The sequence below is a fragment of the Rana temporaria genome, chromosome 13, assembly GCF_905171775.1.
Source record: "Rana temporaria chromosome 13, aRanTem1.1, whole genome shotgun sequence".
Taxonomy (NCBI): Eukaryota; Metazoa; Chordata; class Amphibia; order Anura; family Ranidae; genus Rana; species Rana temporaria.
The window spans coordinates 20,465,649-20,476,892 of record NC_053501.1 but is presented as its reverse complement, the minus strand read 5'-3'; the positions used below and the strand labels follow the sequence as shown (position 1 = coordinate 20,476,892).

At 49.3% G+C, this 11,244-nt stretch overlaps 2 protein-coding genes across 2 annotated transcripts in view; one reads left to right on the top strand and one right to left on the bottom strand.

The window, feature by feature from the left end:
- Positions 1–5,878, bottom strand: part of KLHDC1 (kelch domain containing 1) — a 27,858-nt gene extending 21,980 nt beyond the window's left edge. The window contains 2 exon segments of the mRNA XM_040333203.1: positions 2,208–2,278; positions 5,700–5,878. Coding sequence (XP_040189137.1) covers positions 2,208–2,278; positions 5,700–5,798 — 170 coding nt within the window. The 5' untranslated portion in view covers positions 5,799–5,878.
- A 230-nt stretch (positions 5,879–6,108) lies between these two features.
- Positions 6,109–11,244, top strand: part of POLE2 (DNA polymerase epsilon 2, accessory subunit) — a 35,577-nt gene continuing 30,441 nt past the window's right edge. Inside the window, exons 1-2 of the mRNA XM_040333881.1 lie at positions 6,109–6,242; positions 10,176–10,276. Coding sequence (XP_040189815.1) covers positions 6,175–6,242; positions 10,176–10,276 — 169 coding nt within the window. The 5' untranslated portion in view covers positions 6,109–6,174. The remainder of the gene's footprint in view (positions 6,243–10,175; positions 10,277–11,244) is intronic.

Below are 11,244 nucleotides of genomic sequence, written 5' to 3'. Positions count from 1 at the left end.
AAGTAAAAACGACAAGAAGAAAAACGACAAGAAGAATTACAGCATGTTCTAAATTTTTAATGCCCATTTTTTATGTCGAGAAAAATGCTCTGGAGCCCACACACGATGGTTTTTAATGACCATTTGAAAAAATGGCATTTTTCACATCATGAAAAACGGCCGTGTGTACGCGTCATCAGTTTAGCAGCAGTTAAGGTTAGAAGCTTTTTTAAAGATAACCTCAGGAGACCCTCCCAAATGTCCACAATGTGCCTGTTTGTGTGTGTGTCTCTCTCTCTCTGTGTGCCTGTCTCTCTCTATGCCTGTTTGTGTGTGTCTCTCTCTCTGTGTGCCTGTCTCTCTCTATGCCTGTTTGTGTGTGTCTCTCTCTCTGTGTGCCTGTCTCTCTCTATGCCTGTTTGTGTGTGTCTCTCTCTCTCTCTCTCTCTCTCTCTGTGCCTGCCTCTCTCTCTCTCTCTCTCACTGTGCCTGTCTCTCTCTCTCTCTCTCTGTCTGTGCCCGTGTTTGTGTGTCTCTCTCTCTGTGTGCCTGTCTCTCTCTATGCCTGTTTGTGTGTGTGTGTGTCTCTCTCTCTCTCTGTGCCTGCCTGCCTCTCTCTCTCTCTCTCTCTCTCTCTCTCTCTCTCTCTATGCCTGTTTGTGTGTGTCTCTCTCTCTCTCTCTCTGCCTGCCTCTCTCTCTCTCTATGCCTGTTTCCCACTCTCTGCCCCCCTCTCTCTGACTGTCTCTCTGCTGAGCTTCTCTCTCTCTCTGCCTGTATGTCTGTCTCACCCTCTCCCCCCCCCCCCTTGCAGGCAACAGCATGTGGTGCAAATTGTGTTTCTCCCATATCTTACATGTTCCCATTGGAATGCTTATAAACAAAAATGTGCCTAAATGCAGGTTACGTCCGTCCTGAACCCATTTTTTTGCGTTCCAAAAAAGCCTCTAAACTTAACTGCCTAGAAACAACTATAAAAGCCCCTGTTCAGGAAAAAATGCATAACTGCTCCTAAACATCCATTTACCAGCAGCTGTGTACATGAGGCCTAACGCTCAAAAACGTGGATCACCAGCGTTTAACGTTTTTGATCCATTGAAAAAAAAAAAAAAAATGTTTAAAACACAAAAAAACGTTATAAGACTCACTGCAAAGCTACTGGCGTTTTTATAATGTTATTTGAACGTCCAGTGTGCATGGAGAATATTTTTCTACAGGCAGTTGGCTTTAAGATAAAAGTGGCCGATTCGCCCCGCCACTTCCCGGGCCAACGTTAACCAATTGGTATCTCCAGAAACCATCAGGCGTCGGCAGCGATTTTCCATAGAGATAAGTGATGACTAGATGGCCACCGCTCATCTCTATGCCCTTGGAGGACCGGAGCGATGTCGCCGTCACTTCCAGCTCTCGGGCCATATCAACATGATTTTTTTTTTTTACTTTTAAAAGCGATTGTAATGGTAATTTTTTTTTTTTTTTATGACAAATATGTCTATACTTAGCTGCTCTGTGCAATGAAATTGCACAGAGTGACCGCAAACCACCTATTTTCGGGTCCCCGACTGCGCTCCTAGCCCCTCCCCTCCATCCAAGCCACTTTGTGCATGTTAGCACCCCCAAGCCCCGCTGTCTGTGTCAATAGAGGCAGACAGCGGGACTTGGCTCTGCCCCCCACTCCCTCGTCACTTGCTATGATTGGCAGCACTGGGAGCCAACAATGGATCCTGGTGCCCCAGAAAAGCCAGTGAGACCCGGAAGTGAGGGGAGAGAAGAGCTGCAGACATGCATGGCGTGGGATCGAATAATTAAAGGGGGGGTGAGAGGGGATGCTGACACCTAAAAAACGTTAACCTTAATGTAAGGAATGCATTAATGTTTAGGCTTTACAACCAATTTATGGGTAGAGGAGAGCCTAAAAGACCACAAATCTCTTTATAAAGAGATAAAGAGGACCAGTCAAGAGATGTTTACATTCCTTATGTAGCAATAAACGTGATCACATATGTAAACAGTGTTTGCACCACGCATGTAGGGCATCGCCGCAAACATCTGAGCGAGAAGCAATAATTCTAGCACTGGACTCCTCTGTAACATTTTTTCTTGCTGTGTACACAAGGTCTAATCATCTGTTAATATAGAAGAGCAATGCTTGTAGTGGAGTATCAAAACCCTGCAACTTGTTTTAATTGCTGGGGGGGGGGGGGGAATCTGGATTAAAGACAACTTACCATAACCCGCATTCACTGTCGTAGACCCAGATTTCGTCATTTGGCAAGTAAACTTCATTTTCTTCAATTGTCTGTAAGAGATTTGTTAAAATAAATGAAATGTGAAGATCATTCAAAAATAATTTAAGCTACAAGCAGGGAACTACTGGGGGCAGGGCGAAATGTGTCAGTCAGGCGTCCCAATACTTTTGGTTATATAATGTATATATACACACATGATCTGGCACAGAGGTGCTGCCCTGTAGTAGTAAAACTTCTATAGGGTGGACCTTAAGTGATTAGTTCACCTTTATGGAAAGCTCTCTATGCAAGTGGGGGGGGGGGCCTGTGAATAAAAACAAAGTGCAGCTTTGACTAAGGCTTTGTTTCCAACAGCCTGTCATCACACAATTCCAGTTGTGTAATCCGATCATGTGTACGAGGCTTAAATCGTGTGACTTTGGGGTCGCAGTAGTGGGAACGTAGACTAAAGTCGGATAATGCTCTTTCTGTAAGTGTAGGGCAGTTATGTACCTCCCGAAGGCTGCATGAAAAACTCCCAGAGATGGCATCGTCCAATCCTGCATTGTTGCCAGGACAGTGTTTTTTTTTCCCCTTTTTGTTTATGTGAGCAGTTTGTGTTGTAAAAAAAACAAAAACAAACATATTTGAAAATACCACACACATGGTACTATGTACCCCCTCCTCATTCACATAAGGGGGGGGCCGGGATCTGGGGGGCCTACTTGTTAAAGGGGTCTTCCAGATTGTGATAAGCCCCCCGCCCGCAGACCCCCCCCCCACAGCCACAGCCCAGAGTTGTGGGGATGAGGCCCTTGTCCTCATCAACATGGGGACAAGGTGATTTGGGGTTGGGGGAGAGGGCTTGCTCCCCCCTCTTTCCTGTGTGCTCGGATAAGGGTCTGTTATGTTTTTTTGGGGGGGGGCACGAAATATTTTTTTTTAAACCAAGCAAAATTCTTTTTTTTATATTCAGACAGCTGATGACTCATCAGTTGTTAAAGCGGAGGTTCACCCTAAAAAACATCTATGTACCATCCCATCCACCATACTTGCGTCAGCTACAGTATGCTTCTTTTTTTTTTTGCGCTGTATTTACCTTTAATCGTTCGGTTTCTTTTCAGACTCCCGCAGGGGGATAGGCGTTCCTATGAAGAGGGGAACATGATTGACGCGTTCCGAAAATAGCCGGACTAGGACTCGGCTCTTCACGGCGCTATACGGCGCCTGCGCACAGACTAGGAGCTGACTGCGCAGGCGCCGTATACAGCCGCGTCCTATTTCGCCTATTTTCGGAACGCGTGACGCGCCATAGCCGCACGTCAATCATGTTCCCCTCTTCATAGGAATGCCTATTCCCCGCGGGAGTCTGAAAAGAAACCGAACGATTAAACGGTAAATACAGCGCAAAAAAAAAAAAGCATACTGTAGCTGACGCAAGTATGCTGGATGGGATGGTACATAGTTCTTTTAGGGTGAACCTCCGCTTTAAGGATGCGACGGCTGGCTTCCGTGCCTGCTCCTTAGCAGCCGGCCATATACAGTGAATGTACAGGCAAAATAAAACGCAAATCGCAACCAAAAAAAAAAAAACAGGGAAAGCTCAGCAAAAAGGAGCATGCATAGAAATAGAAACGCACAAAAGCAACATGCATGGATGTGAAGTGAGCCAAGGGGCCGGTTCACACCACAGAAACGCAGTCCGGATGGTTTCCAGATGCTCTTCTGCATGTGTGTTTTTGAGGCGTTCCAGTGCGTTGCTGGTGCCAATGTGCGTGCCCAGCGCTCGTGATGACCACCGCGCACCTGTGATCCCTCCACACAGAGACAGAACGGGGATCTGTCAATGCAAACAGACAGATCGCTGTGCTGTCCGGGGTGTGGAGAGCGATCTGTTGTTCACAATAAGTATGAACAACGATCGCTCTCCTCACCCAGGCAGTCCCAACCCCCCACAGTTAGAATCACTCCCTAGGACACACAATTAACCCCTTGATCGCCCCATACTGTTAACTCTCGCCCTGCCAGTGACATTTATACAGTAATCAGTGCATGTTTATAGCACTGATCGCTGTATCAATGCCAATGGTCCCAAAAATGTGTCAAAAGTGTCCGATCTGTCCACCATAATGTCGCAGTCCCAATAAAAGAAAAAAATAACATTTCTGATCACCCCCATTACTAGTAAAAAAATTGAATAAAAAAATACCGTATTTATCGGGGTATAGCGCGCTCCCGCGTATAGCGCGCACCCCTAAAGTTGCCCCCATTCCTGTGGAAAAAAAAGTTTTTTGTACTTACAGTTTTGGTGTCTTGCGCGGCGTCCATCTGCGGCTTCGGGTGTCCTCTTCGTCGGGTCCGGCGTCCTTCTGCGGGGTCCTCCCCGTGCCGAGTTTGAATACTGCGCCGACATATACCGAGCGCAGTACACTCGTGTATCGTCGGGCAAGCTCGGCTACTCCCGCGCTGACGTCCTGTACGTCCAGGACGTCAGCAAATTCGGCGCGGGAAAGCGGGTATCGGCGTATACCGCGCACCCACGATTTTGCCCTGATTTTCAGGGCAAAATAGTGCGCGGTATACGCCGATAAATACGGTAAATCTTTCCCCTATTTTGTAGACGCTATAACTTTTGCGCAAAACCAATCAATATACGTTAAGACCTGTTTCACACTGGAGCGGTTTGCAGGCGCTATTGCGCTAAAAATAGCGCCCGCAAACCGACCCTAAACAGCCACTGCTGTGTCTCCAGTGTGAAAGCCCCCGAGGGCTTTCACACTGGAGTGGTGCGTTGGCAGGATGGCAAAAAAAGTCCTGCTAGACGCATCTTTGGAGCGGTGTGTATACCGCGCCTTCACCACTCCTGCCCATTGAAATCAATGGGGCACCGCAGCTATACCGCCGGAAACGCACCACTGCAGAGGCGCTTTGCAGCGGTTTTTAACCCTTTCTCGGCCGCTAGCGGGGGGGTAAAACAGCCCTGGTAGCGGCCGAATAGCACCATAAAATTGTCGATAAAGCGCCCCAGTGTGAAAGGGGATTTACTGCGATTTTTATTACCAAAAAATATGTAGAAGAATAGATATCGGCCTAAACTGAGGAAATGATTAGCTTTTTAAGAAAAAATAAATAAATTGGGGATATTAGAGCAAAAAGTACAAAATATTGTGTTTTTTTTTAAAATAGTCGCCCTTTTTTTGTTTATAGCGCAAAAAATAAAAACCGCAGAGGTGATCAAATACCAACAAAAGAAATCTCTATTTGTGGGAACAAAAGGACGTCAATTTTGTTTGAGTATAACGTCGCACGACAGCGCAATTGCCTGTTAAAGCGACGCAGTGCTGTATCGCAAAAAAAATGGCCTGGTCAGGAAGGGGGTAAATCCTTGCGGGGCTGAAGTGGTTAAAGACCATACAACCTACTTCCCAATGCGTTTTTGATCCAGGATAAAAACCACACTGGACTGCATGTGGTGTGGAGCGACCCTCTTACCACATATCCCCCCCACACATAGAGGCAGTGCCGGTCCATGGCGGCGCAATGCCCGCTCCTCTCCTCGGCCACACAATAGCTTTGTTGTGGAGAAGCCATGAGCTGTCAGATCTCCCCCCAGCTGTCACCAGCCGTCTCCAATGACAACAGCCAGCTGAGTACGGATCGCCGGAGGGGACACGCCCGCTCTTACTTCCTTCTCTCATACCAGAGACTGTAATAACATTATAGCCTGTACCTCACCTAATGCAGTCCCCGAGAAGCAGAATTCTTATTACACCTGAATTATATTCTTGTGAAAGGAAAAAAAAAAGAAAGTATCCAGAGCAGCAGACGGTGTGGTGGAATGTCTGAGCCTGGGCAGGTCTCCGGAAAGATGGCGGCCTAACGGGGACAAGGTAAGCGGCGCTCTAGTGACCGGCCGCGGAAGTTTGGCGGTCAGCTGTTTCCTGGGATTTGGCGGGAAGGTTTGGAGATGGCAGCTGACAAGATGAAGAGTAAAGTGAACTCGGTGTTTAAAATGCACGGCTTGGTGCTGAGGGCGTGAGTATACCGGGGGGATGGGGGACACCGGGGCTCATCTATTAGGAGAGGTGCTGACTCTTCCTTCTGGGAATGGTGTCTGTCATGCTCGTTACCATGAGTTGCATCCCTGAGCATCACCTCTAAGGCAGCCCATTCATTTCAATGTGAGCTGTGGTGCAGGCGTCGTTTGTGATATTGCGCCACACCAAACTGCGCGCTGCTGCAGTGCAATGCGCTGTGACGGCGGTGCATGCGCCTGCGTTTGTTAGATGTATGTAGGGAGCCAATAAGAATAAATGACCCCTGCGTCCGGGAAAACACACAATGTCACGTGTGTTCCCACACCTCATCTGTGGGGAACAAACTTTGTCCTCTCACATCATTTGTAATAAAAACATATTTGCCATTCTGAAGCTTCCCTCCAACCACTTTGCATATTATTTTATATATACTGCGATTCTGTACTTGCCAAATATGCTGCAGAAATCTCCTTCTACTGAGTTTGGCTGCAGCCATTTTAACTGTGGGCAGCGGAAGCTGCTGTCTGTTTACTTCATGGATTTACAGATTCACCCCTCCAGCTCTCATTGGCCCTCTTATGACTCCTCCCCCCTTCCTTCCTGGCAAACTCACAAGAGTGAGAGAGGGAGCTGTACATGATGTCATAGGCCTAGGGCAGTGATGGCGAACCTTGGCACCCCAGATGTTTTGGAACTACATATCCCATGATGCTCATGCAATCTGCAGTGTAGTTGAGCATCATGGGAAATGTAGTTTCAAAACATCTGGGGTGCCAAGGTTCGCCATCACTGGCCTAGGCTAAGGATCAGACAAGAAACAGGAAGTGGGCTGTATAAGGTATTTACTGGCAGAAAAAAAAATGTTTTATTATCCAAAGTTAAAACAACAACAAGGGCAGAAGATTTCATAGATGGAAAGATGAAAAAAATGACTGAAGTTGCACTTTTTCTTTTGTTCATAAATGGTGCAATAATAAAGCATGTCCACAATTTACATCTCATTATTATACAAAGGCCCTTTCATGTGGGGGCGGTGTCGGCGCTTCACCGACAATTTCGCTGCGCTATTCAGCCGCTGGCGGGGCGGTTTTACCCCCTCACTAGCGGCCGAGAAAGGGTAAAAACCACCGCAAAGCGCCTCTGCAAGGCGCATTGCCGGCGGTATAGCCGTGGTGTCCTATTGATTTCAATGGGCAGGAGCGGTATACACACCGCTCCAAAGTTGCGGCTAGCAGGACTTTTTTTTTTACCGCCCTGCTAGCGCAACGCTCCAGTGTGAAAACCCTTGGGGCTTTCGCACTGGAGACACAGCAGCGGCAGCTGTTTCAGGTCGCTTTGCAGATGTTATTTTTAGAGCAATAGCACCTGCAAAACGACCCAGTGTGAAAGGGGTCTTAAAGCGGAGCCCCACCCAAAATGGGAAGCTCCGCTTGTTTGCCCCTCCCCATATGGCACCTTTTGGGGGGAGGGCTTGGATCGGACACCTGTCAAAACCAGGTACCCGCTCCCACTTTCGGGACACAATGATGCGGCAATCTACTGTATGAAACTTCCGGACTTTCCTCCTTCCCCTCCCACTGCTTTCTGGGAGACACACAGAGGTCCCAGAAGACGGCGGGACCATTCAGAAAGCGCAGCATGCCTCGCGCATGCGCAATAGGAACAGGGTGGGTGACACTCTAGGTCAGGGGTGGCCAACTAGTGGCCCGGGGGGCACATGTGGCCCGCGGAGCCCTCTGATGTGGCCCGTGACTTCCTGCTCTGGAATGGTGGGTTGGCAAGCCTAGATCGCAGGTTGCTGACCCGCCATACCACAGCATTAGTGTTGTGAATGAAGCTGGTGGTAGAGGAAGAAAGTGGCTGCGGAGCAGAGCCCCATAAGTTGATGCTTCCTCTTCAGCGCTGGCTTTTGCCACAGGTGAAGTCTATGGCAAAGTTCAGCTAACCAGCAGGATAGACACAGGGGCACTACGCTGCACCCGCAGTGTGGGTAAACTACGCTGCACCCGCAGTGTGGGTAAACCGCAGCACATCAGTGTGAAAGCAGTCTTAGTCCCCTTTCACACAATCAGCCCGACCAAATAGGACCCTCAATTCACCGCTATAGAGCGACAGATGTCCGTTTACGCCCGCCTACCTCCAATCCGAAAAACAGAAGGGAATTCTTACCCTTTCATCTGGGCGGATCGGAGGGCCTATAGAGTAGCCGTGACCTGTCATCCGCCCGCTCCACTCATTGTGGCCCGCAAATGGTTACCAAGTTGCTTAAGTGGCCCTCGCTCTTCAAAAGGTTGGGCACCCCTGCCCTAGGTGAAATCCATTTTGCCACCCCGTTTGCCCTGCCGATGTATACCCCACCTTTTTAATAAAGCGCCCATCAGATGCAGCCTCTCCGGGGGCCCATCAGATGCAGCCTCTCCGGGGGCCCATCAGATGCAGCCGTCTCCGGGGGCCCATCAGATGCAGCCGTCTCCGGGGGCCCATCAGATGCAGCCGTCTCCGGCGGCCCATCAGATTCAGCCGTCTCCGGGGGCCCATCAGATGCAGCCGTCTCCGGCGGCCTATCAGATTCAGCCGTCTCCGGCGGCCTATCAGATTCAGCCGTCTCCGGCGGCCTATCAGATTCAGCCGTCTCCGGGGGCCTATCAGATTCAGCCGTCTCCGGGGGCCCATCAGATGCAGCCGTCTCCGGCGGCCCATCAGATTCAGCCGTCTCCGGCGCCCATCAGATGCAGCCGTCTCCGGCGCCCATCAGATGCAGCCGTCTCCGGCGGCCCATCAGATTCAGCCGTCTCCGGCGCCCATCAGATGCAGCCGTCTCCGGGGGCCCATCAGATGCAGCCGTCTCTGGGGGCCCATCAGATGCAGCCGTCTCTGGGGGCCCATCAGATGCAGCCGTCTCTGGGGGCCCATCAGATGCAGCCGTCTCTGGGGGCCCATCAGATGCAGCCGTCTCTGGGGGCCCATCAGATGCAGCCGTCTCTGGGGGCCCATCAGATGCAGCCGTCTCTGGGGGCCCATCAGATGCAGCCGTCTCTGGGGGCCCATCAGATGCAGCCGTCTCTGGGGGCCCATCAGATGCAGCCGTCTCTGGGGGCCCATCAGATGCAGCCGTCTCTGGGGGCCCATCAGATGCAGCCGTCTCTGGGGGCCCATCAGATGCAGCCGTCTCTGGGGGCCCATCAGATGCAGCCGTCTCTGGGGGCCCATCAGATGCAGCCGTCTCCGGGGGCCCATCAGATGCAGCCGTCTCCGGCGCCCATCAGATGCAGCCTTGCAAAGTAGTTGGAGGGAAGCTTCAGAATGGCAAAGATGTTTTTATTACAAATGATGTGAGCAGACTGCAGTTCCTCTTTAACAACATTTCGGTCCTGGTCCCCTGACAGTTCTCCCCATCCAGTCTACCTCAGGCCCATCCCCTGACTTTGGAGTCCTGTCCCAGTTTTTTTTTCAATAAGCAATTACAAAAGGAAATGTTGCATTGTTTTCCTGATGGTGATCACAGTGAGACCTGCCTGTCTAATGTGCGTTGGCACAGCTGCCAATAGTCTCCATAGGAAGCCTGTGTGAGAGGGTGACAATGCAGGAGCACTATCAGGAACCTAAAACAAGAAGTGCCTCAAGCACCATCATGGCAGGATCACCTGGTATTCTCCTAATGAAAGCTGAGGATTTTAAAAATATGAAAATGTTAAAGATTGAGGTTTTGGTGAGTAGATTTATATCTACTTTTATAAGATGATCGGTACAAAAGGAAATAATTCTGTACCCCTGGAGCAGTCTCTGCAGTGCCCCCCCCCCAGCACAACAGCCAAGGGAGAGATTGAGGGCTTATTCTTATGCCAGATCATAAACCGCTGCAAGTGTGGAATAGAATGGATGGGGGTGGTAACTTTTGGTAATTAATGTTCATGTTTATTCTTTCACACAGAGAGGCCAGTAAATATCTTATCGAAGCACTAAAGTCTGTGAATGAAGTGGAGCTTGAAGATGTCATTGACAGTATTATTGATGCTGTGGAGAAGCAGCCACGTGAGTAAAACTTCTCTATTGGGGTCTTTGTGCTCAGTCCTGATGTATTACCGACGTGTCTTCCTGGCAGAAATAGAAAGAAAAGTGGGCAAGTATATTCTCTATTGTGCTTCCATTTTCATACAGACATGTAAAAGTTTGTATATGTTAGGGTGATACCGATACTAAGCATTTGCATGAGTATCAGTACTTGTGCAAATGCTCCGATACTGGAAATTATGTGCGCTTGGGGGCGGACAGTGGCATTGCTAGGGGGGCCGCACCCGGGTGACACCTGCTGCCCGCATGTCCAGGGCAGCTGTGGCGGCTGGACTGCTCTGCCCTACACCGCTCACCTGGCCTCCCATTTAATATACTGCACGGCTGTCCGGGGGGGGACTAAGTCATCTGGCCATTAAGGGTAGGAGCTGGAAAGGTAACCCCATCGCCACGGGTCAGGATAGGTGTCGCTGCAGGCGCCCCGGACTGCAGAAAAAGTTAGTGCTGCTTTGTCAGTTCACCACAAGTTTGTTACATTAGATCAGTGTTTCTCAATTCCAGTCCTCAGGCCCCCCCAACAGGTCAGGTTTTCAGGATTTCCATTATTTTGCACAGGTGATTTGATCAGTTTCACTGCCTTAGTAATCACCACAGCCTTTTCATCTGAGGGAAATCCTGAAAACCTGACCTGTTGGGGGGGCCTGAGGACTGGAATTGAGAAACACTGCATTAGATAGAACTCGGATCTCTCCATAAAGAGGACCTGTCACGGCCCACTGCTATTACAAGGGATGTTGCCCAATCCTTGTAATAACCATAAAGTTGATCCAAAAAAAAAAAAAAAGTTAAAGGTACAGTGTTTAAAAAAATTTTTTCAAATAAAAATGTAAAAATAGGTATCAGTAATTAGTATTGGCGAGTACTTGAGGAAAAGTATGGGTACTCGTACTCAGTCTTAAAAAAAATAGTATTGGTGCATCCCTAGTTTA